This window comes from Callithrix jacchus, chromosome 17, assembly GCF_049354715.1.
Source record: "Callithrix jacchus isolate 240 chromosome 17, calJac240_pri, whole genome shotgun sequence".
Lineage (NCBI taxonomy): Eukaryota > Metazoa > Chordata > Mammalia > Primates > Cebidae > Callithrix > Callithrix jacchus.
Genome location: NC_133518.1, coordinates 71,275,344 through 71,300,423, shown reverse-complemented (window position 1 = coordinate 71,300,423; position 25,080 = coordinate 71,275,344). Strand labels below are relative to the sequence as shown.

Sequence of the window (25,080 nt, the reverse complement as noted above, 5' to 3'; positions counted from 1 at the left end):
TTTCCATGAATGTTGGCAGAAAGTGGTCACTGTTTATTCCACCAGCAGTCATAATAAACCCCTTCCCACTGACAATCTAACAAATCATTTTCTGTTTGCCACTGAGTTGGGTCCAATAAAATTTTTGTGCTCTTAAAATTCCCCTAATAAGAACTCCCGAAAGCACACATTTCCTTCCTAAGGCAGCCCTTGCGGTCGGGGCTCGCAGTGGCTCTTTCTGGATTCCAGAGGTGAGCACAACAGGTTAGTTGTAGTAATCAGAAAGTCTCGAAAATCAGGAAGTATCAGCATGTTGCATATGTCGGTATGTGCTCGTTTCGGCCAATAAGACACTTTTAAACACGTGTGTGCACACAAACCTCCCCTCAGCCCTTCACTTCTCCACAGTCAAGCACGAACAGAAGCACTGGCCACAAGAAGTCTCTTTAGACCCTTCCCAGCGGGTGCCTCCTGCTTGGATGCCCTGAGTGGCAATGGGCCTGGACAGAGGCCCCACCATGATGGCAGCCTCCCCACCAGCCTGCAGAACCAAACGGTGACCACTGAGCTCCAGGCTCGTGGGTCAAAGGACAAGCGAGGCATCTTAGGGCGGGCCTGGAAGCTCCCACAAAGCTACAAATGTGTTTGTTTTTTTCAAGACAGGCCAGACTGAGGCTGAACCAACAGGGTCTCAATGCAGGAATCTTGTAGGCTTTTCCAAGGAACACACTCCGGGAGGTGCTGGGTTGAGGGCATCGAGTGCAGCCTGCACGCCAGGCTTTCACGGTAGGTTTGGAAGAACCGGCCCACTTTTTTTTTAAGGTTAGTTTGGTTTCCTTTGAAATAAAAATTTTGGTAACTCAGCTCCACAGCCTTCAATCAAAGCAAAGCACTGCCAATACTGACTGTACTATCACCAGGGTCCTCGGGGGACATCGCGAGGGTGGGGGTGGAGGTGCTTTTCAGTCCCCAGTGAAAGGAGGCCAGTTCAGAGAGTGAACGAGGACCCCACCACCACGCCAACTCAACCCATATGCCGAGCAACGTCATGTACACAAAGCTCACCCCAGGCTCACAAGACGAGGACCCAACGGGACCTCTGCAGGACACAGAGGTGGAGTGAGTCACAACACCCAACCCAGGCTGGCTCCCTGCAGATGTCAGCTTTCATTTTCTCACGAAGCTGGGAAGGACCCCGCAGGCTGGGGCTCTAAGGGGAGTTCAGGCTGCTGGGCACGCTATTTACAGACTCAGGAGTCCCGGAGCAGGGCGTCCACTCCCTGGGTCCCCCATTACTTTCTAGTCCTATCTCATCACCTCTTCCCCACTGAGTTCAAAAGGAAGTTTCTCTGGTGGAGTAGAGGGTGGGGTGAGGAAGGAGGGCCAGGCATCCCATGGGCAAAGGCCATCTCCCCCAGCAGGAAGCCACATAAGGTCTGACGCATTGCTGGGACTGGGAGGCTGCTATGGACACGGTGCCTCCACCAGTAATAACACTGACCGCTCAGGCCAAATACCACCCTGCCCCCAAAGTACAGACTGCGGACGTGGGCAACTTCGGCCTGAGACAGAAGCGGTAGGGGACTGTCCTGGGTAGGGTACCCTCAAAGCAGAGCCTGACGCAGGGATTCTTGTGCAGGTGAATGAGGATGTGGTGTCAGGAGGGATGAGGGAAGCAGGACAGAGCTGAAAGAAGGATGTGCCCGAGTTCTCCAAAGTGAGTACAGTGTTCCGGGGGGTAAGGGAAGCCCAGAAAACGCAGGACGTATGAGTGTTCTCCCCCAGTTCACCACCACTACACAAAAACGCAAACACTCCATCCTTTTACTCCCTCCCAGGCGATTGTAGGAAAAGTCTTGTTTCCCAAATGCTGTGCTTTTCTCCTCTTGCCTTCACCCCTGGAGGGGTCCAACTATACAAGTGGCTTATTTGGAGAAGGGAATGAGGTTGACTAAAGAAAGCTCAGCTTCCAGAACACCAAACCCTCCTGGCTTTCTCTGACCTTAAGGTAACTCCTCCTCAGTCTCTTTGGCTTCCCATTTCCCAGACAGCCCAAGGGCTCCGTCCATAGCTCTTTTCTGTTGCTTCTCAGTAATACTGAGAGACAATCTCAGCCGCCCCTCCAGCTGCAAGGCTTTAACTGTCACTGACATGCTGAGGTGCTGTGCTGGATCCCTTCATAGAGCCAGTTCCCAGGACCCCTCACCCCCCAGTACACTACCACGCATGGCGGCTGCCAGACGCTTACAGCCTCTTTTCCAGAGACCTACCCTCGGGCGAAGCCACCTGCCTTCAAATGTACCCGCACTCCCACAGAACTTCTCACAGCCAATAAAGGGCTGATAGAGGCTTTCACAGGGCCCTTCTGAGAGTACCCCCCACAATGAAGCAAGTGCATTCAGATCCCCGTCATGGGCTCTGCTGCAGACCTGACCTGAGAAAACTCTCCACTTTGATGTGCAGCCTGAACCTCCCACCCCAACCACAGACAGCCTGCTCTGCACCACATTCCTTACTTACCCAGCCGCCCTTCCCTGTCAGTAAATGGTAATTCCATCTTTCCTGTTCTTCAGGCCAAAAACCTTAAAGTCACCAAGAACTCTTCTTTCTCTTCCACTCCACATTCAACCTCCCAGCAAATCCCATTGGCTTTGCTTTCAAAATAAATCTAGCTAAGTAACCACCACTGCTGCCGTGGCCCGGGCCCAAGTCTGGAATCTCACGGAAGCTTCCTAGCAGGTCTTCCCTCTTACTTCTGCCCTTGTCCACTCAGGTTTTTCACAATATGGCAGCTAGAATGACCCTTGCTAAATATAAATCAATCAAGGCACTCCTCTGTTTAAACTCCCCAGGGGCCCTTATATCACTCAGCAGAAGCCAGGTCAAGGCCCTCCACCATCTGACCTCCTCCCCAGCCCTCGCTCCTTCCACTCTCCTCTGCCCACGCCTCTGCTCAGCCTCCCTGCTCTTCCCTGACCATGCAGAGCAGGTTCTCACTTTGGGGCACTGCACATCCTGTTCCTCTGCCTGGAATGCCTTGCCCAGGACCACTGCTCTAGCATCTCTGCTCTAATGTCACATTCCCAGTGAGGCCTTCCCTGAACACTCCATTTAATACTGTAGCCTCATCGCCAGGACTCCATACCCTACCCCACCACCGCTTTATTTTTCTCCATAGCAATTATCACTATACGATACATTGTATACATTTATATATATATTTATTTATTTGTACATATTTATTCCTATGTATTGGTGATCTCTTTCTCCCTGTAGAATGTAAGCTCCATGAGCACAGCGAACTTTCCCCTGTTCTTCTGTGAAGTATCTCCAGTGCCCAGGTCAATGCCTAGCACATAGTAGGTACTCAGTAAATATTTACTGAAAGAATGAATGAAACTAGACGGCTCTGGCTTTCTTCCTTTCCAACTTAGAGACTTATAACTAAGCACTATCCTCACATCAGATCAGCCAACCTTTGTGATTTTGGAGACGTACTCTACACTATCCAACTTGCTTTTCAGTGGGTGCTAGAGTTGGTACAAGTCAGACCAAGTGGAGGCTATCATAAGGCTGGAGAAGTTTGGCCTTTGTCTTCCACTCTCTTTCCTGGATGGGGAGAAAGAAGACTAAAATCTGGAAGAGCAAAGAAGCCAAAGGAGGTTTTCAGTTATCATCTTTTAGGAATTTTTTCTTATTTAAAAAATAATACTGATTTTCTGGGGAAAAAAAAAAAGAAAAGTCAGAAAAGACTGTCCTTCAAACCAAAATGGTGAGAAAGGCAGGTATGAGCATGGGAAAGACAAGCGTGAACATGAGGAAGACAGGGGTGAAGGAGTAAAAACAGACGTGAGGATAAGACAGGTGTACAGGTGAGAAAGAGGCAGGCACTGTGGCTCACGCCTATAATCCCAGCACTGTGGGAGGCCAAGGCAGGTGGAGCACCTGGGTCAAGAGTTCGAAACCAGCCTGGCCAACATGGCAAAACCCCGTCTCTACTAAAAATACAAATAGCCAGGCATGATGGTGGGCGCCCGTAATCCCAGATACCTGGGAGGCTAGGCAGGAGAAGCGCTTGAACCTGGGAGGCAGAGGTTGCAGTGAGATGAGATCGCACCATTGCACTCCAGCCTGGGCAACACAGCAAGACTCCATCTCAAAAAAAAAATAAAAGGTGAGAAAGATGGGTGTGAACACGAGGTGTCAGGTGTGAAGACGGGAAAGGCAGGCTCACCCCGGTGACATGTAGTGAGAGAGATGGGGGCTTCCCTCTCACTTCGGAGAGTAAAGGGAAGGCTCTGAGGTATCAACAACCTCGGCTGTTGGGGAAAGGACAAAGAATCTGTGTTTCCTGAATGTCGTGAGAAAGTCTCTTCGGCTGCTGTGGGCTAGCTGGTCTCCTCCAGTTCCAAGAGATCGTCCACATATTCCACAACTTCTCCCTGTAAGAGACAGCACGACAACTCTGCTAAATGGGCTATTTGACTGTTAAAAGTGCCAATGAGGGGCTGGGCGCGGTGGCTCAAGCACTGTGGGAGGCCGAGGCAGGTGGATCACGAGGTCAACAGATCGAGACCATCCTGGCCAAATGGTGAAACCCCTTCTCTACTAAAAATACAAAAAACTAGCTGGGCATGGTGGCGCACGCCTGTAATCCCAGCTACTTGGGAGGCTGAGGCAGGAGAATTGCCTGAACCCAGGAGGCAGAGGTTGCGGTGAGCCGAGATCGCGCCATTGCACTCCAGCCTGGGTAACAAGAGCGAAACTCCGTTTCAAAAAAAAAAAAAAAGTGCTGATGAGCAGAAACTGTATCCCAAGAGGCCATTGCCACTGTCTGCTCTGGCTGAAACAGGTTTTCTCTGGGGCCCAGAGGACCTGATTTCTCCCTGTGGAGGGGACCTCAGCTTCCACTCCATTTGAACTTGGTATTAAATGCTCTGCAAGACCTGTCAACAGACGGCGTAAAGCAGACAGCCCAGCCCCGCTGTGGATGGTTCCACCTGCGCGCACCTCTGCCCGCTCCCCTTCCTGCCCTCTCACGAGCAGGTCTCCCACAGGAACACTTTCTATCTGTTCCCTTTCTGCCCTGACCACCAGACCACAAACTTCTCAAGGACCAGGCCCTGGGTTGATTTTTCTTCCCCAGAGCCCAGCACACAGAAGGCGCTCAATAAATGTGTTGAAGGATGAATGGCTGAGTGCTGCATGCATATTCCTAGTGTGACTGAAGCAATCACTCGTCTTACAGGAGAGGCACACGGGGACAGTGGGATTCACCCGCCCAGTGCTGGTACCAGGAGCCCACCTGCTCCCTCCTTCTGCAATCAGCCTTACGCCTCAGCTTGATGCAGCCCAGAACCCTTCCCAATTTCTTTCTCTGTGTTGACTTCTCTCCTACAACCCTCCTGGACCACCAGCTGATGACGCCCATTCTCTTTTCTGCAGAGAATGAATGAATGACCAAGGCTGAGGCCCCTACCACAAGTGTCAGCACAGACCGGCCCCACCACCCCTGCTAAAGCTTGACCTCCTTCACCGAGCTCACCATCCCAGGCCAAGAGCCTGTTTGCTCCTTTTGATGTTTGAACACAGAGAAATTTATAAAAATCTCACAGTATTTGAGAATTACTGGAAAACCTATCAAGTACACGAGACACAAATGGGGGGGGTGGTCGTATTATCATCAAACACTTCGACTATATCATGCCAGGAATTAGAAACTCAAATTGTGGGAGTAGAACACTACAGCTTGGAAAAAGTGTCCTTCAGTTGCTTTCTAGACCCCAGAAGGAAAACACAGCATAGCAGAGGGATTACGTGTATAGCCATGACTTCTGCTAGGGACTTCTATATCCTGCTGGGTGTCTGTTGTGACTTGTGGGATGATGGTATTGTTTGCTTTTAGCTCACAAAGAATACGTGCCCGAGGCAGCACAGATGAAAGAAATGCACCCCCTTCTTGGCTGTTGTCATGAACGCTGCCGGGGCCTCGTTCAGATCTCCATCCCAGTGTCCCCAACCCAACTTCTGCATGTTAAGGGCCAGCAGCTGCCCCTTCTCTGGGCAACTGCCTTTGGCTAAAAACAACAACAACAATAGCAGTCTTGCCAGGGAGGTTACACACCAGCCTTTGCTGGCAACAAAGAAGAACAAATGACAGACTGATAAGGAGAACTAGAAAAGGCAGGAACGGAGACCAGCCTGGCCAACATAGTGAAACCCGTCTCTACTAAAAACACAAAAAGGGGGAACGATTCAAGATGGCTGATCGCTAACATCTCGGGATTGCATCTCTCAGTGAAAGTGCAGAGAACGGGAGGACGTCACACTTTCAGACAAATTTTGGTCGCTCACGGAGCAGAAGATTCCAAGTGGAGGAGCCGCACGGGTCGCCAGCGGGACTTTTGTGGCCGGCGCAGCAGTTTTGCCAGCACCTCGGCACGGCAGCTCTTGGTGCAGAGTAAACGGGACTGGTTCCCCTTCTGACCGACGTTTGGAGCTCCGGGAAGGCAGAGTCGCCTATTACGGACTCAAGAAGGAAGCCAAACTGGAGATTCCTGGGCAGAAAAGCACCATCAGTCTTAACGCTGCTGTTTTGGCCGGCGCAGTGGGTTGCTCATATTTCGGCCCTGGGAATTAACAACTTGGACGTCCACCCAGAGACCTAATCTGAAAGTTGGTAATTTCAAAGACGACAGGTGGATAAATTTACAATGATGGGAAGAAACCAGCATAAAAAGTCTGAGAATACTCAAAATCAGAACACCTCTCCCTCTAAAGAGGATCACAGTTCCTCACCAACAAGGGAACAAGGCTTGATGGAGAACGAGCGCATCCCAATGACAGAATCACGCTTCAGGGAATGGATAATAAGAACCTTCTGTGAGTTAAAAGAATATGTTGTAGCCCAATGTAAAGAAACTAAGAACTTTGAAAAAAGGTTTGACGAAATTCTAATGAGAATAGACAACTTAGAGAGGAATATAAGTGAATTAATGGAACTGAAGAATACAATACAGGAACTCCGAGAAGTATGCACAGGTTTAAACACTCAAATTGTTCAAGCAGAAGAAAGGATATCAGAGGTCAAAGTCCAACTTAATGAAATAAAACGCGAAGAAAAGATTATAGAAAAAAGGATAAAAAGGAATGAGCAAAGTCTACAAGAAATGTGGGACTATGTGAAAAGACCAAATTTACGTTTGATAGGTGTACCTGAATGTGACAGAGAGAATGAATCCAAGCTGGAAAATATTCTTCAGGATATTATTCAGGAAAATTTTCCTAAACTAGCAAAACAGGACAATATTCAACCCCAGGTAATACAGAGAACACCACAAAGATATTCCTCAAGAAGAGCAACCCCAAGGCACATAATCGTTAGATTCACCAGGGTTGAAACAAAGAAGAAAATACTAAGGGCAGCCAGAGAGAAAGGTCAGATTACCCACAAAGGGAAGCCTATCAGACTTACAGCAGATCTCTCAGCAGAAACTCTACAGGCCAGAAGAGAGTGGGGGCCTATATTCAACATCCTCAAAGAACAGAACCTTCAGCTCAGAATTTCATATCCAGCCAAACTAAGCTTCACAACTGAAGGAAAAATAAAATCTTTTATGAACAAGCAAGTACTCAGAGATTTTATTACCACCAGGCCTGCTTTACAAGAGCTTCTGAAAGAAGCATTACACATACAAAGAAACAACCAGTATTAGCCTTTCTAAAAATATACCAAAAAGTAAAGAGCACCAACATAAAGAAGAATTTACATCAACGAATGGATAAAACAGCCTGTTAACATCAAATGGCAGTAATCCTAAATTTAAATCGACTAAATCTCCCAATCAAAAGATACAGCCAAAACCCAACAGTATGCTATATCCAGACCCATTTCACATGCAAGGATACACAAAGACTCAAAACAAAGGGATGGAGAAAGATTTACCAACCAAATGGAGAGCAAAAATAAATAAATAAATAAAAAGCAGGAGTTGCAATTCTCGTATCTGATAAAATAGATTTTAAAGCAACAAAGATATAGTGGTAAAAGGATCAATGCAACAACAAGAGCAAACGATCCTAACACCCAGATACATAGAGACTTAGACTCCATGAGACAGAAAATTAATAAGGATATCCAGGACTCGAACTCAGATCCGGAACAAGTAAACTTAATAAATATTTATAGAGCTCTCCACTTTAAATACACAAAATATACATTCTTGTCAATACCACATCACACCTACTCATAGGTTTAAATGAAATATTGATTGGCCATTATTAATACCTATTTTTTTAGAATAAAGCAACATTTCCGTTCTCTCTCCCTCTTTTTCTTCCTCTTTCTTCCTCTCCTTCACTCCTTTTTTTTCTTTCCTTCTCTCAAAAAAAGGAGAAAAGAAATCAACTTGTAGACCTCTAGATCCAGGTCGGCAATGTCTCTCTCATTGCCTGATTTCCTTCCTTCCGTTCTCTCCTTTCCTCCCTTCCTCCCTCCCTCCCTTCCTCCCTTCCCACAAAAAAAAAAAAAAAAAAGAAAAGGCAGGAACGACTCCATGATGCAATGCATGCTCCAGAGTCCCCTGTGGGAGCAGGCAAAGCTGGACTCCAGCTGAGACCACGTATTTGTTGAGCTCCTTCCTCTGCCCCTCACTCCACCCCTACCTGAGAGCACTCCCTCAATAAATCATTCCAACAAATTCTATTCTATTTCTTTTGGACTTCCCTGAAGCAAACAACCATCGAACCTGAAACTTGAAGCATCTATTTCAGCCTGTTTTTAAAAGTTTCTGCAACGGTAACAAACCTCTGCAAACTTTTGAACCAGTGTGTAGACTCAGGAGGGCTTACCCACATTTCAACGCCAGAAAGACAACGAGGAAAAATGCCACAAAGAGCAGCCCCTCAAGTGGACTGATGCTTTGTTTCAAAGTCGAATTATGTCCTTTGGAAAATGGAAGGATTAAACGAAGAATTTTATGATTTTGGTTATATTTTCATTTCAAGGTATTACTTGCCATAATTTGGTATATAGTAAGAAAATGGTTCATTCTTTAGAGATGGATTAGTTCTTTCACAATTGTAAAGCCTCAATTAATAAGCAAACTACTGCAGAACCTTCAGCAAAGTCCTTTTATCTCGAAAGTGCCAAGTCCAAGAATCCCAGGAATTTTAAAGCCTGCAGTGAGCTTGGTGTGTTCATTGGATGATTACTAACCCTCTGTGTGACTATGAGCAAGCCACTCGATCTTTCTCAGTTTGTTTCCTTATCTGCGACATGAGAGAGCTTTACTGAATCTTACGGAAAATCTCTTCATGTTCTATTATCTATGAATTTCTTTCTATATATGTTGTGCTTGAACATCAGAAGTCTTCAAAATGTTCACAGCCTTAGACCAGAAATTTCATGACTGGGAATTTTTCCTGAGAAAATTATGAGAGAAGAGGTAAACAATGTAGTCCCTGCTGTGCTATTTGTAAAAGCAAAAAGCTGGAATTCAACTAAAGGCCTACAAAAAGGCTACAATCCTAAAAAATCCGTATCATGTAATATCAGTCACTAAAAAGTCATGTTTATAATACATATTAACTAACAAGGGAAACAAAAATCATGGGCCCATCTCAATAGATGCAGAAAAAGCATTTGATGAAATTCACAACTTCATGATAAAAAAAAATCAACAAATTAGAAATAGAACTTCCTCAACCTGATAAGGGGTACCTACAAAAAACCCACAGCTAACATCATATTTTCACATTTAATGCTGAAGGACTGTATGCTTTCTCCTTTTAAGATTGGGAACAAGCCAGGCACGGTAACTCACGCTTATAATCCCAGCACTTTGGGAGGCCAGGGCGGGTGGGCGGATCACCTGAGGTCAGCAGTTTGAGACCAACCTGGCCAACATGGTGAAACCCCACCTCTAAAACAAAAAAAGACTGGACACACAAGACAAGCATGCTCACTCTCTCCACGTCTTTTTTTCTTTTTCTCATCCAGAAAGACAGGGTCTCGCTCGGTCACCTAGCCTACAGTGCAATGGCATGCTCAGGGCTCACTGTACCCTCCAACTCCTGGGCTCCACAAATCCTCCCACTTCAGCTTCCTGAGTAGCTAGGACTACAGATGTGCACCATCATATTCAGCTAATTTTTTTTTAGACAGGGTCTCACTGTGTCACCCAGGCTGGAGTGTAGTGGTGTGATCTCGGCTCACTGCAAACTCCACCTCCTGCGATTCTCATGCCGCAGCCTCCTGAGTAGCTGGGATTACAGGCATGTGCCACCACACCCAGGTAATGTTTTTGTATTTTGAGTAGAGACAAGGTTTTACCCAGTTGTCCAGGCTGGTCTCAAACTCCCAATCCCAGGTGATCTGCCCACCTGTTTCCCAAAATGCTCAGATTACAGGCATGAGCCACCATACCCAGCCTTATTTTTTTATTTTTTGTAGAGATGGGTTCCTGTTACATTGCCCAGGCTGGTCTCAAACTCCTGGGTTCAAGTGATCCTTCCGCCTCAGCCTCCCAAAGTGCTGGAATTACAGGCACGAGCCCCTGTGCCAGGTCCACTCTCTCTCCTTCTATTCAACATAGTACTAGAGGTTTTAACTAGAACAATTAGGCAAGAAAAATAATACACACACACACACACACACACACACACAAATACATAAGTTCAGCAAGTTTGCAAAATCAGTATACAAAATCTTTTGTATTTCTCTATTCTTTCAGAATATACTCAAAAATGAAAATAAGAAAACAATTTCATTGATAATAGCATCAAAAAGAATAAAATGCTTGAAAACTGGGGGTTAGAAAGAATTTATTTTAATTTTTTTTAAAAAGAATAGAATGTTTAAGAATAACAAAATAAAAAAACACTGTGAAAGGAATTAAAGAAAACTCAAATAAGTGAAAAGACTTCTCAGGTTCATGGATCAGAAGACAATATTAAGATGCCAGTACTACCCAAAGTGACATAGGAGTTCAGTGGAATTCCTATAAAAAAGACCCAGCCACCTTTTGCAAAAACTGAAAAGCTGAACCTATAATTCATATGGAAATATAAAGGACGTAAATAGCCAAAATAATCTTGGAAAAGAAGAACAATGGTGGAGGACTCACACTTCAAATTTCAAAATGAAGCTACAATAATCTGATCTTGGTTGAAAGTCCATGTAATTTATTTTTTAAAAAAAAAGATACAGTAATGAAGACAGTGTAGTACTAACCCAAGGACAGAGAGCTAGTGAGTGTATAGACTGAGAGTTGGGAGAAACCTTCACATTTATGCTCAACTGACTTCCTTCAGGAGCACCAAGACAATTCAATGGTGAAAAGTCTTTTCAACAAATACTGTTGGGCCGGGCGCGGTGTCTCACACCTGTAATCCCAGCACTTTGGGAGGCCGAGGCGGGTGGATCACGAGGTCAAAAGATCGAGATCATCCCGGTCAACATGGTGAAACCCCGTCTCTACTAAAAATACAAAAATTAGCTGGGCATGGGGGTGCATACCTGTAATCCCAGCTACTCAGGAGACTGAGGCAGGAGAATTGCTTGAACCCAGGAGGCGGAGGTTGCAGTGAGCCAAGATTGCGCCATTGCACTCCAGCCTGGGTAACAAGAGCGAAACTCCGTCTCAAAACAACAAAACAAATACTGCTGTAACAACTGGATATTCACATTCAAGACAATGAAACTAGACCTCTTCCTCACATCATACACAAAATTAACTTCAATGGGTTGTAAATTTAAATACAGGAGTTAAAACCACTAAAATCAGCTTAACAATAACCCACAACACTCAGACCAACTAAAACTCCTACAATCATAGCAGTAAAAGTCAGGAGGAAATCTTTGTGACCGTGGATTAGGCAACGGTTTCTTAGATATGACATGCAAAACAAAAGCAACAGAAGAAAAACCAGACAAATTGTGTTTCGTAGAATTTGAAAACTTGTGCTTCAAGACACCATTTAGAAAGTGAAAGACAACACATGGATTGCTAGAAAATATCTACAATTCATATATCTGAGAGGCGCTTACAACTAGAATACCTAAAGAACTTCTACAACACAATAATAAAAAGATAAGCAACAATTTTAAAGTGGACAAAAGATTTGAATAGACGTTTCTTCAAAGATACACAAATGCTCAATAGGCACATGGAAAGGTGCTCAGCATCATTAGTCATTAAGAAAGGACGAGTCAGACCCACAATGAAATACTACTTCACATCCGCTAGCATGGCTATTCATAAAAAAGACAACATGGCGGGTGCAGTGGCTCACGCCTGTAATCCCAGCACTTTGGGAGGCAGAGGTGGGCGGATCACAAAGTCAAGAGTTCGAGACCAGCCTGGCCAATATGGTGAAACCCCATCTCTACTAAAAATACAAAAATTAGCCAGGTGTGGTGGCAGGTGACTGTAATCTCAGCTACTTGGGAGGCTGAGGCAGGAGAACGAATCACTTGAACCTGGGAGGCAGAGGTTGCAGTGAGCTGAGATCGCGCCATTGTACTCCAGCCTAGGCGACTAGAGCCAGACTCCGTATCAAAAAAAAAAGACAATATTAAATTTTCTGTTGCAAAATTGGAACTCTCAGACACTGCTGATAGGAATCTAAATGGTGCAGCCACTTTGAAAAACAGTCTGGCAGTTTCTCGACAGGTTAAACAGCTATCATATGACCCAGCAATTCCAATCCTAGGTATGTACCTGATATGGTTTGGATATTTGTCCCCTCTGAATCTCATGTTGAACTGTAATCCCCAATGTTGGGAGTGGGCCCTGGTGGAAGGTGTTTTCGTCATGGGGGCAGATGTCTCATAAATGTCTTGGTGCTGTCCTCATGATAATAAGTGAGTTCTCACTCTGAGTTCACAAGAGATCTGGTTAAGAGTGTGGCACTGCTCTTGCCATGTGACATATGCCAGCTCCCTTTGCCACGACCATAAGCTTCCTGAGACCTCACCAGAGGCCAAGCAGATGCTGGTGCCACACTTCCTGTGCCCAGGTAATTTTTTAAATTTTCTGGAGAGACAGAGTCTCACTATGTTACTCAGGCTGGTCTTGAACTCCTGGGCTCAAGCAATCCTCCTGCCTTGGCCTCCCAAAGTGCTGGGATTACAGGCATGAGCCACCACACCCAGCCCAGTATTTCTTTACAGTGATGCAAAAATAGCCTACACAGTGCCTATGTATACACTTCTACGTATAAAAAACTGGATAGCTTATGTCCAAACAAAAACTTGCACACAAATGGTCATGGCATCATTATTCAAAATAGCCAAGAAGTAGACGACCCAAACATCCAGCAATTGAAGAACAGATGAACAGAATGAGGTATAACCACACAGAAGAATATTACTCAGTAGTACAAAGTAATAATACAGGTCACATTTCAACATGGCTGAACTTTGAAAACATATGCTCAGTGAAAGAAGCCCCAGTCACGAAAGACCACATACCATATGATTCCTTTTATATGAAATGTCCACAACAGGCAAATCCACAGAAACACAAAGTAGATTAGAGTGTTCCAGGGGCTGGAGGTGGAGGCAGGAGTGGGAACATTGGCCCAGAGGAGAAACGGGAGGGACTTGGCTCTGGAGTTTCTTTTGGGGGTGACAAAAATGTTCTGAAGTTAAATAATAGTGTTGGATGCACAATTTTGTGGATGTACTAAGTACCACTGAATTGTATGCTTTAAAAAGGAGAATCGTATTGTATGTGAATAATAGCTAAATAAAGCTGTTTTAGAAAACTATAACAAGAGAAACTGCTCACATCAAGTGGAAAAGTCATGAGATACAATTATAACTGAGCTTACAATGAATATATATTAAAACATACAAATGTAAAACTTTTTTCCATAATAATAAAAAAATGGAATGATATATACCAAAATATCCATAGTAGCTTCTAGATGACTAGGAACTCAACTCCTCCTTTTTTTTTTTTTGAGACAGGGTCTTATATTCCAATTGCTAAGGCTGGAGGGCAGTGGCACAATATCAGCCTTAACTTCCCCACCAAGACTCAGGTGATTCTCCCACTTCAGCCTCCCAAGTAGCTGGGACTACAGGTGCACTCCATCATGCCGGGCTAATTTTTTTTGTGTATTTTTTTGTAGAGACGGAGTTTCGCCATGTTATCCAGGCTGGTCTTGAACTCCCGAACTCAAGCAATCCACCTGCTTTGACCTCCCGAATGCTGAGATTATAGGCATCAGCCACCATGCCCAGCCTTTGCTGTACTTTCCAAACCACAGTGGCCAACCTTGTTGGTATCTGGCTGGTGTTCCTTCCTTCATGGAATGGCCCCTGTGGCATCTTGGGATCCTGTCTCAGGCTCTGCTTCAAGGATACCCAACCCAAGACACACACTTGTGCATCACTTTCTAGTTTATAAAGCACTTCCACATGCAACAGAGTATTTTATCCTCACAACCCTGGGAGGGCAGTATTACTATTCCCATTTTATAGATAAAGAACTGAGACTCAGTTGTGTAATGCCAGTGATGAGTTCAGCCCATACATATTTGTAGACAGAAAACAAATTCCGTGAAAATGTCTTATTCAGAGGTACTTCCCCTAAGACGAGGGTATAGGAAGAGCAGACCTGGAGGCTCAGCAAACTTGCTGGCCCCATACTCCTCATCTATACAGTGAGGGATCAGACCCGAGCAAGCTCACAGCTCTCTTCTAGCTCCAACAGCTGTCAAGTCCCTGGCTTTCTCAGTAAGCATTTTCCAGTTTGTTCCAAACACATCTCTCTAAATACTACCACTAACGATGGCTTTTCTGTGACCAGGCTGTCCCACCACAAAATGACCACTCCATAACCAGTTGAGCAGGGGTCAGAAAAGGGGTCAGCTGAGTAAGACGGAATTGGGAATTTCAAGCAATTCTAGAGAACGATAAAATGCTTACAGTAAAGATGCAGTTTAGAAAAAAATAATAGCAATAATCCAGTAGAAAAATAGGGGTGGGAGTATCCATGTATCTTCAGAGTGCTGAGAAATTAAAAATTCATTGTGTTTTGGCTGGGTGCAGTGGCTCCCTCCTGTAATCCCAGCACTTGGGAGTCCAAGGTCGATGGATGACGAGGTCAGGAGATCGGGACCAGCCTGGCCAACATGATGAAACCCTATCTCTACTAAAAATACAAAAATTAGCCAGGCATGGTGGTGCACACCTGTAATCTCAGCTACTCAGGAGGCTGAAACAGGAGAATCGCTTGAACCCAGGAGGCAGAGGCTGCAGTGAGCCAAGATCACGCCACTGCACTCCAGCCTGGGAAACAGCAAGACTCTGTCTCAAAAAAAAAAAATTCACTGTGTTTTTATGTAAAGTGAAAAGATGAGGGTAAAATGAACTCTGTGAATTCCTGGAGCGTTGCCCCGCACTCGTTTCACTGTCAGGAAATGCGCCATTCCTTCCTGCGTTTCCTAGAAAGCTGCTCTTTCCTACGCCAGCGTTCTGACTTTCATTGAAACACTCACAGTAACTGTCTTTCTCAAGGTCCCCTTCTGTTTCTTATTTCAGGGAGGACTTGGCCCTCCAGTGATTTTAGCAAAAGATGTGAGTAGTATTTACTCTTAGCCACAGACATGTGCTAAGCATGAAAACTTACCTCATCATCATCCATTATATTTTCCTTAGCGAAGTCATACAGCTCCTTCTGGAGTGTAGTCACGTTGAAGAACTGAACTGCTTCCTGTGCAGACACAACAGAGAACAGTTTATATGGCCAACCTTTTCATCTTAGAACCGGGAGGAGGGAGGAACAGGATATGGGATTTTTTTCTAAGGTGATGAAAATGTTTAAAATTAGATAGCGTTAACGGTTGTACAACTGTGAATACACTGACAACCACTGAATTACACACTTGAAAAAGGTAAATTCTATCCTATATAAATTATATCTCAATTTTTTTAAAAAAGAGTGGCCAGTCCTGAGTGGACAATGAATTACTGAAAACCAAAAGCATATAGAAATCCAGTGAAAATACAAGTTAAGGGCAAAGATCAATTAGCAAAAACCTTTGGAAAGTAATATATAATTAATGGGGTTCGCTGACAACACAGCTAAGTGGTGACTTTGCCTATCAAGGGAATTAAATGATGGTCCATCCACAAAAGAGCCTACTAGGGAATTGTTAAAGAATAACAATTAAGAAGATATATGGGCCGAGAGCTCCTATAATCCCAGCACTTTGGGAGGCTGAGGTAGGCGGATCACAAGGTCAGGAGTTCGAGACCAGCCTGACCAACATGGCGAAACCCTGTCTCTACTAAATATACAAAAATTAGCCAGCCATGATGTTGGGCACCTGTAATCCCAGCAGCTACTCGGGAGGCTGAGGCAGGAGAATCACTTGAACCCAGGAGGCGGAGGTTGCAGTGAGCCAAAATTGTGCCACTGCACTCCAGCCTGGGCAACAGAGCAAGACTCTGTCTCAAAAAAGAAAACAAGAAGATATATGGATGTGACATAGAGAAATATTCATGACGAATTGTTAGAAAGACAAAGAAAGTTGCAAAAAGTTGTAAAACTATGTAAATATGAGCTTGTTTTTATAAAAAAATACACAAACACTTACTGTATATAGGAGTAAATATATACCTTTAAAGCAGGGGGTAAAGAGAAGGCGCAGGCTGGGCGCGGGGGCTCACGCCTGGAATCCCAGCACTTTGAAAGGCTGAGGTGGACAGATCAGGAGTTTGAGACCAGCCTGGCCAATATGGCAAAACCCCATCTCTACTAAAAATACAAAAATTAGCCTGGTGTGGTGATACACACCTGTAATCCCAGCTATTCGGGAGGCTGAGGCAGGAGAATCACTTGAACCCGGGAGGTGGAGGTTGCAGTGAGCTGAGATTATGCCACTGTACTCCAGCCTGGGTGACAGAGCAAGACTCTGTCTCAAAACAAAATCAAAGAGAAGGTGCAGGATTATGACAGAATTTTGCTTTCCAAGTAACATATTTTTGTAATGTTTGAAATTCGTAGAGTTTTTACAGATTAGGAAATGAAAAGGAAGCAGTAAAATGCTAAAACACACACATACACAAAACTACAGAAAAGAAAATGAGTTTTTCTTTATTTCCAAAATAACCCTTTCTCTTAAGGTACACGGTGGTCTCCAGAAGGCGAGAATGAAGAGAAAAGGGAAGGTGTGGTGCACGGACGTACTGGTCTGGGCTGGAAGTGCTCATCTGAGAGGCCCCAAGCATCCCTGTGGTACTGGTAATACACCAGGTTCTGCTGCATGACCTTGTCATTCTGATCAAAGAGCAGGTAGCTGACTGCACAGAGTGCTGCGTTCTTCAGGTCGTTCACTGGGGTGGGGAAGAAAAGACAAACGAAGAAATCAGCAAACCACGCCCTGTCATTCCTCTCACCAGATTGGCTTTTAAGAAAAAGGTCATATGAACAAGCCTGTTCTCCAGAGAGCCTGGAGCCAATGGCAGCCCTGGGTGGGCAGGCCACAGACGGGGGTCTCCACGGCAGCCTGGAGGCCAGGCTTGAAACTTAGTTCTAGTTAGGCACACGCCTACAGAGAAATGGCTATGTTCTACCTCCAGTTCTGGTGACCCAAGCTGGTCTCGGGTCCCTGGAAGCAGCTGGAAAAAGCTGGACTGTCCTGGGGCTGAGGGAGACAGCAAGGACACGCTCAGCAAACAGGTTTCCCATTTGAGGCCCTCAGCGTCTGGGTCTCATCTGGCTGGGACCACAGTCTCCAGACCTAGGTTAGCTCCCCTACGGCTAAACCAGACCTGGAAAACCCAAAGGATGGTGGAGCCTGTGGGCTGGAGGGGTTTGGAAAGTCGCCTGTTTTTGCCATCTCCTGCGGATGGAACTCCCACCTCCAGCCTCTGCGTGGTTTTGCCCACCTATGACAGTACCTTCAGCATAGAGAATTTGCAGGGCTTGGGATCTGTCTTACGAGTGCAGGATAAGGAGGGCGAGGTGATGAGACACAAGCCCCAGGTATTTATTCTGGCACATTCCACTCTAATATACACCAAAATACCTTTGTAAAACAGCGGTTGGCCAGAGTAGCCAGAGCTTGGGTATGAATACATTGTGCCACCTGGTGGCGGTTTCCTGTCATGGCTACTTTAAAGCCAGCCCTTAGAGGCATTTACTCTTCAAATATAAACACCACCACCTGCCCTCAAGCAATGTAGTACAGTAAGCGGTCTAGAAAAGATTCAAAACGGGGCAGAGTTTCAGGCAGCTAGTTTCAGGAAGCACATTTCATGCATACTGTTGATCCCAGAAGGCAAAGATTTCCTGGGAAGCAGCAAGCATAGCTAGAGGCCTCAGGCTGCCAGTGTTTATGTCTTTCCCACGGTTTCTGATATGTGGGGAGGTTTTCAGGGCGTGTGAGAATTTCAGAGCACAGGGGAGCTGCTAGAGCCTGGACGTGTCCAGAACACTTCTAACTTCCTAGTGTTCTAGCTTTGTGCATTTAGAACCAAGCCATGCTCAGTGAGCTAGAAGGCATTACGGCTTTTTATATTTATATAATACATATTCTTTTCCCTTTTTTGACCTTCAGAATGCAAGGCTTACCCTGTGTCCTCAAGAGGATGGGAGCTGGGATAAAGAGGAAACCTAACAAAAACCACAATTACCACAGTGGGAAAGGAGGGCTAAAGCCAAGATCACCTCTCTCACTCTTCCCAGGGCACCCTGAGACCAGCCAATCCCAAGTGTGAAGGGGCGACCCAGGGCATCTACTCTAGCCAGAAACCTGCCACCACTAGACCCTGGCACTTCATTAGGGCAGAAGAGTTCCTGCTGCCACTGACCCTAATGATTCTCCTGTGCTTGGAATTGAACTGCCACTTAAACAAGTGGCCCTTGGCAAAGTCAGGTACAGGAAGAGGAGGAGGAGCCAAAACACACAGGCTCTGAAGTCTAACCCTGAACTCCCTTCTCATTGTCCACGAGAACATTCTGACTGAGAAACTCCCATTTCAGGTCAAGGGAGGACCAACTAGAATGAAACTAACAGGCCAGGAGCAGTGGCTCACACCTGTAATCCCAGCACTTTGGGAGGCCAAAGTGGGTGGATCACTTGAGGTCAGGCCAAAGTGGGTGGATGACTTGAGGTTAGCCTGCCAACATGGTGAAATCACATCTCTACTAAAAATACAAAAAAAAAATTAGCCAAGCATGGTGGCGCATGCCTGTAATCCCAGCTACTCAGGAGGCTGAGGAAGGAGAATCACTTGAACCCAGGAGGCAGAGGTTGCAGTGAGCCAAGATCACACCACTGCACTCTAGTCTGGGCAACAGAGCAAGATCCTGTCTCAAAAAAAAAAAAAAAGGAAAAAAAGAAACTTTACAGTCTGAAAAGTAAAGCCAGCGATGAGGAGGAAGGGAAATAATAATAACAAAAACAAACACACAGTGTGCTACATGCCAGTGTGGGAATACCCCAGACATTTCACATCTATTAACTCATTTAGTCCCCGCAACAATCCTATGAGGTTAGTGGTACAACCTCTATTCACAGACGAGGATAAAGCACAGAGAAGCTAGCAAGTGGTGAGGCTGAAAATGGACCCAGGCAGCGTAGCTGCAGGCTCTGCCCTGAATCACTAAGCCACGCTCCCTTTCTGTGCAAAGCATGGCACCAGGGCTGTCACTGTGACCTCCGTGAACTCTCAACAGCCACAGCTAAGAGCTAATACCTCTATTTTATAGTCTTAGAAAAACCAAGTGCCTCACCCAAGACATCACAGAAGATTACTTACACTTATAATAGGCAAACTGCAAGTAATGATACATGGTAGCCACAAATTTCTCGACTGGATAGCCTCCTATAACTGGGGTGAGGTTCTCTTCACACTGTATTTTGCATTCCAGAACTTCTATATAATGATCTGAAATAAAACATGCAAATTTTCAGAACAGTGCAGCCATCACTTTCTTAATACGCTCCTTCTGCCTCTTGCCCAAGATTATTAAAATGTCTAATAAACATGGTGAGAGATACTACCACCCTTAAAATAATTTCAACTATTAAATTGGCAAACATTTTTTAAAATTCATCACGTAGTATTAAGAAGAGTGAAACACTCAAATTCTGTTGGTGGAAGCAAAACAGGAACAAACTTTTTGGAGAACAATTTGGCAAGATTTATCAAAGGTTAAAATACACATACCTTCCAACCCAGCCGTCTGCTTCTAGGAAATTTTCTTTAGACATAGGCAAACATAAGCACTGTTTATAATGACACACGAACAAACTTGGAAGTATCTAAGTGCCAATAGACAGGATGGGAATTAATAGATCCTTGAAGGACGCAGGATAAGCTCTAGATAGTGGCCATGTGGACTGCATGGCATAAGTCATGTGTCAGCGTAAGTTGTAAACCTGTTGTTTTTAATAAACTGTCTTTGTTCTGCTCCTGCGTTTCATGTAAAAAAGTCAAACTTTGTCTTTGTTCAGTGCTCAGTTTTCAGATGTGAATCTGCTGAGCTGGTGCACCTACATAAAATCCTCCTGTTCAACCCATTGGTCTCACGGTCTCCTGAATTTCTGCAACATTTTGGTAAGCCAGCCAGGAGCGGAGACGTCTTCTTTGCCTATGGGCTTGGAACCCCAGGTCGGGGGAGACATGTGACCCCAGATGCCATCGGGAGAACTTAACCCAGAAGGGAGATCAGCTCTCCCATGACTTGGTGCCCTTCCCTGACAGCGCAACAGAACCTAAGGGGACACAGGACAATTCCAGGACAGCATGCTACAGAATCATGGTGAGATTTAGGGCTCAAGGCAGGACCTGTCCCATAAGGACAGAGGGGGAGCCTATAAACTACCAGGGTGTACTTAGTACTCCGACCCAGGACGTGAGAGTGGCTCACAAAGTTGGAAGAAACCTACACCCCAACTAAGGAATCTGGGAACGGGGAAGTGTGTGAAAGAGGTGGTTCCAAGAGGGACCAACATGGGGAGTGATGTGTGGGGGCCACAGGTCTCTTAGCACAGACTGTATGCTCCAAGTGAAGTGTGGGACCCACCAGGGCAAGGGGTGATCCGCATATAGCTTAGGGAGAGGCCCCACAATCTAGGTACTGTGGCGGAGGAACCCTCCACTAACACTAAGTGGCATCTGAAAACTTCCGAGGGGAAGACAATCTAATGCTCTGAAGTGAAAGGACGTGTGCATTGCACTGTAATTGGGAGGAAAATGGGGGAAAAGTCATCTAAAACTTCCCTGTTAGACTGTATGTTAAAGAACTTTAAGAAGGGTTATTCGGGGGATTATGGAACCAAGTTGAGCCCCCAAAGATTGAGGTTGAGAACTCACTGTGAGATAGAGATAGAACAACTCTTTTGTTGTCGGATGGCCGGCTTAAGACACTGTAGGGAAACAACCGGCCGTGTATTTAGGGTGGTGACTGGAGTCGAAGAACAGCCAGGGCATCGGGACCAATTCCCTATATTGACTCATGGCCAAATATAGTTCAAACCCAACCTGCGTGGCTGCAGCCCTATTTGGCAGATTACTGCAAAAACACTCGTAGCACAAGCCGAGTCGAAAGTGAAAGAGAATTCAGCCTCATAGTCAGCTGCAAGTGCAAAAGGAGAGATGCAGGAAAAGTCAGTTCTGCAGGCACCGCCAGAGGAGAGAGAAGCCCCTCCTCTCTATAAACCAATCTATCCTCCTTTACCACGGAGTCAAGTTCAGATGGTGACACACCCCAGGCTTCACCTAGAAGGGAAGAATCTGAGCCCTGCCCCAGGAAGTCAGAGAGGAAGGTCAGGATGATCAAGCAGGCCACCTTTGATCTGGAGGCACCAGAGCTATGCAAATGCCACCCCAAGAAACATGGGGACCTATCTACTATGATGATCAGGGCCAGATTCAAGGGGGTAGACCGACTCTTGTTTACCAGCGCTTCTCAACCTCCTAAACTGGAAACACCATACTCCCTCCTACACGGAGAAGACCCAGGCATTCACGGATCTGATGCAGTCCATTTCTCAAATACACAATCCAACTTGACCAGATTGCAAGTAGCTTCTCCTAAGACTGCGTAACAGTGAGGAGTGCCGAAGGGTCCCTCAGGCAGCCCTTTGCCGGCTAGAGAGCAATGTGCCAGAGGACACTGATAATGTCCAGGCATATGCTCAAAACCAGTTCCCAGAAGCAGACCCACACTGGGACCCAAATGACGTAACCCAGTTTCAGCACCTGCAGAGGCACCGAGAGGCACTCCTGCAAGGGCTGTGAGCAGACAAAAGAGGGCTATTAACATAACGAAAATCTCAGAAGTGTTGCAGGAAGTTAGGAAAGTCCCAGTCTGTTCTATGAGAGGCTCTGACACATTCTGGCTTTACACTCCGTTTTGACCCTGAGGCTGCTGAGCATCAGCATATGGTGAACACAGCATTTGTAGGGAAAGCCCAGGAGGACATTAGACAGAAATTACAAAAGCTAGTAGGTTCTACAGGCATGAATGCCCCCAGCTTACAGAATTGGCTACCAAGGTGCACGTTAATTGTGATGAAGAGGCAAGGAGGGAAGCTGATCAGAGGTTTAAAAGACAGGCTGATCTATTAGCAGAAGCCTTCATAGAAGGCAAGGGGGCGTGGGCATGGCAAGGGGTGTGGGCATGGCAAGGGGGTGTGGGCATGGCAAGGGGGCATGGGCATGGCAAGGGAGTGTGGGTATGGCAAGGGGGTGTGGGCATGGCAAGGGGGTGTGGACATGTGCCCAGACGTGGTTGTGGAGGGGGCCAAGTCAGGCTGGCTTGAATGCCAGCCAAGGCTAGATAAGGAGCAGTGTGCATGGTGCAAAAAGAAAAGACACTAGAAAAATGCATGCCCTGAGGGCAAGGAAGAAAACAGCAGCAACTATAAGACTGGAAAACTGCCAGTCAGAGGGCACTGTACCCCAAGAGAGTTGGACACTGGCTAGGTGAAGGATGCGGTGGCTCATGCCTGTAATCCCAGCATTTTTCAAATCAACGAATAGTGTACAGACCCTGAAGCAACTGCTTGTCAGACCTGGAAAGGTGGTCTCCAGACTCCCTTTTTGAGAATCTTGCTAATACCACCAACAGAAAAGCCTAAAGTGAGGCCAGGCGTGGTGGCTTATGCCTGTAATCCCAGCACTTTGGGAGGCTGAGGCGGGTGGATCACTTAAGGTCAGGAGTTTGAGACCAGCCTGGCCAACATACTGAAACCCCATTTCTACTAAAAATACAAAAATTACCCAGGTAATTTTTGGTGGTGGCAGGTGCCTGTAATCCCAGCTACTCAGGAGGCTGAGACAGGAGAATCACTTGAACCAGGGGAGCAGAAGTTACAGTGAGCCAAGATTGTGCCACTGCACCCCAGCCTGGGGAACAGAGCAAGACTCTGTCTCAAAATGATAATAATACCTAAAGTTATCCATTGCAATATTACGTGTGATAGGAAAAGACGAGAACAACCCAAATGTCTATCAGATCGTTGAATAAACTATAGTGCTTCACACACTCACTCCAGCGGAGTACCTGACAACGAATAAAGAGTAACAGTCCCTGTGTACTCAGCTGGATATGTCATTCGGTGCAAAAGGCAAGTAAGAGTAAGTATGGTGCCCGTTCCATACAAAAGAAGCAAACATAGAAACAAGAAAATACATGTTTATATATATACACAAACATGATAAAAAACACGACGCAGGCGAGAATTTTCCACAGACACTAAATCAGCAGGGGGTGGGAGGGGAGCGCAGAGCTTGATGAGCAGTGAGTTGTCATGGTCTTGCTGTGAATAAATAATTTCAAAAGTAAAACCACTAACTGTTCTGTGGAAAAACTAAAAGCTAGAAAATACCTTAAACGCTTAAAAATTAACATCTACAATAAGGGGGCCAACAAACATCATGCACACCTTGACATGGTATGCGGAGGAGGACATTTATACAGCGGTCCAGCCAGAAACACACAACCTGAATATAATTGTGAAGACACATCATAGAAACCCGAACTGAGGAATGTTTGTAAAGTAATTAGCCTATATTCTTAAAATATATCCTTGGCATAAAAAGACAAAGAAAGGCCAGAGGATTGTTCCGGATTAAAGAATACTAAAGGAAGTTGACAAATAAATAGGAAACATGATTCTGAACTAGAACCTGTACCAGGAAAAAAACTGGTGCTGGAAAGAAGATTATTGTGACAACTGACAAAATGGGAATGTGAACTACAGACTGAATAAAAGGACTGCATCTAGTGTGTTGTTTCCTGGATTTAATCACTGTGGATATTTAGATAATATTGTTGTTCTCGGGAAACAAACTGAAGTGTTACAGGGTAAGAGGTAATAATGCATCCAACCTACTTCCGAATAGTTCCAAAATAAAAATAATTATACACAGCCAGGTATGGTGTCTCACACCTATAACCCCAGCACTTTGGGAAGGCAAGGCAGACAGATGACTTGAGTTCAGGAGTTTGGGACCAGCCTGGCCAACACAGCAAAATCCCATCTCTACTAAAAATACAAAAAACTAGCCAGGTATGGTGACGCCCACCAGCAGTTCCAGCTACTCAGGAGGCAGAGGCAGGAGAATCCCTTGAACTGGGAGGCAGAGGTTGTGGTGAGCTGAGATGGCACCACTGCATTCCAGCCTAGGTGACAGAGCAAAACTCCATCTCAAAAATAAAATAAAATAATAACAATAATTATACACACAGCACATATGGAGAAAGTGATAAAGTAAACTTGGCACAATCGATGTTACAAATTGGTGAATCTAGGTAAGGTGTACATGAGAGTTCTTTGTACAATTCTTCCGACTTCTCTGCAAGTTTGAAATTATTTAAAAATAAAAAGAACCTCTAAACATCTATATATCCATAATGTGAGAGGAAAATCAGTCTCAGGACCCCAAAATCACTAAGCCAAAGGGAAATGTCAATCTGGGAACCACATAGGGCAAACTTGTTCCTCATCCTATTTCTAAATAAGATAGCTAAAAAGATTAAAAAAAAAAAAAAGCTACAAATTTCTCTTCCCCCTCTCCCCCCAACAGAGTATCGCTCTTTTGCCAGGTGCCAGGCTGGTGGGCAGTGG

General features: G+C 45.4%; 1 protein-coding gene across 2 annotated transcripts in view; it reads right to left on the bottom strand.

The window, feature by feature from the left end:
- Positions 1-3,185: 3,185 nt before the first annotated feature.
- Positions 3,186-25,080, bottom strand: part of CRTAP (cartilage associated protein) — a 35,045-nt gene continuing 13,150 nt past the window's right edge. Inside the window, exons 4-8 of one of the 2 annotated variants that reach the window (XM_078354504.1) lie at positions 19,760-19,888; positions 17,184-17,329; positions 15,621-15,704; positions 11,498-11,595; positions 3,186-4,421 (exon numbers count right to left, since the gene is read on the bottom strand). In XM_078354504.1, the coding sequence (XP_078210630.1) occupies positions 4,286-4,421; positions 11,498-11,595; positions 15,621-15,704; positions 17,184-17,329; positions 19,760-19,888 (593 nt within the window). In that variant the 3' untranslated portion in view covers positions 3,186-4,285. The remainder of the gene's footprint in view (positions 4,422-11,497; positions 11,596-15,620; positions 15,705-17,183; positions 17,330-19,759; positions 19,889-25,080) is intronic. The other variant, XM_017965930.4, reaches the window with a different exon arrangement.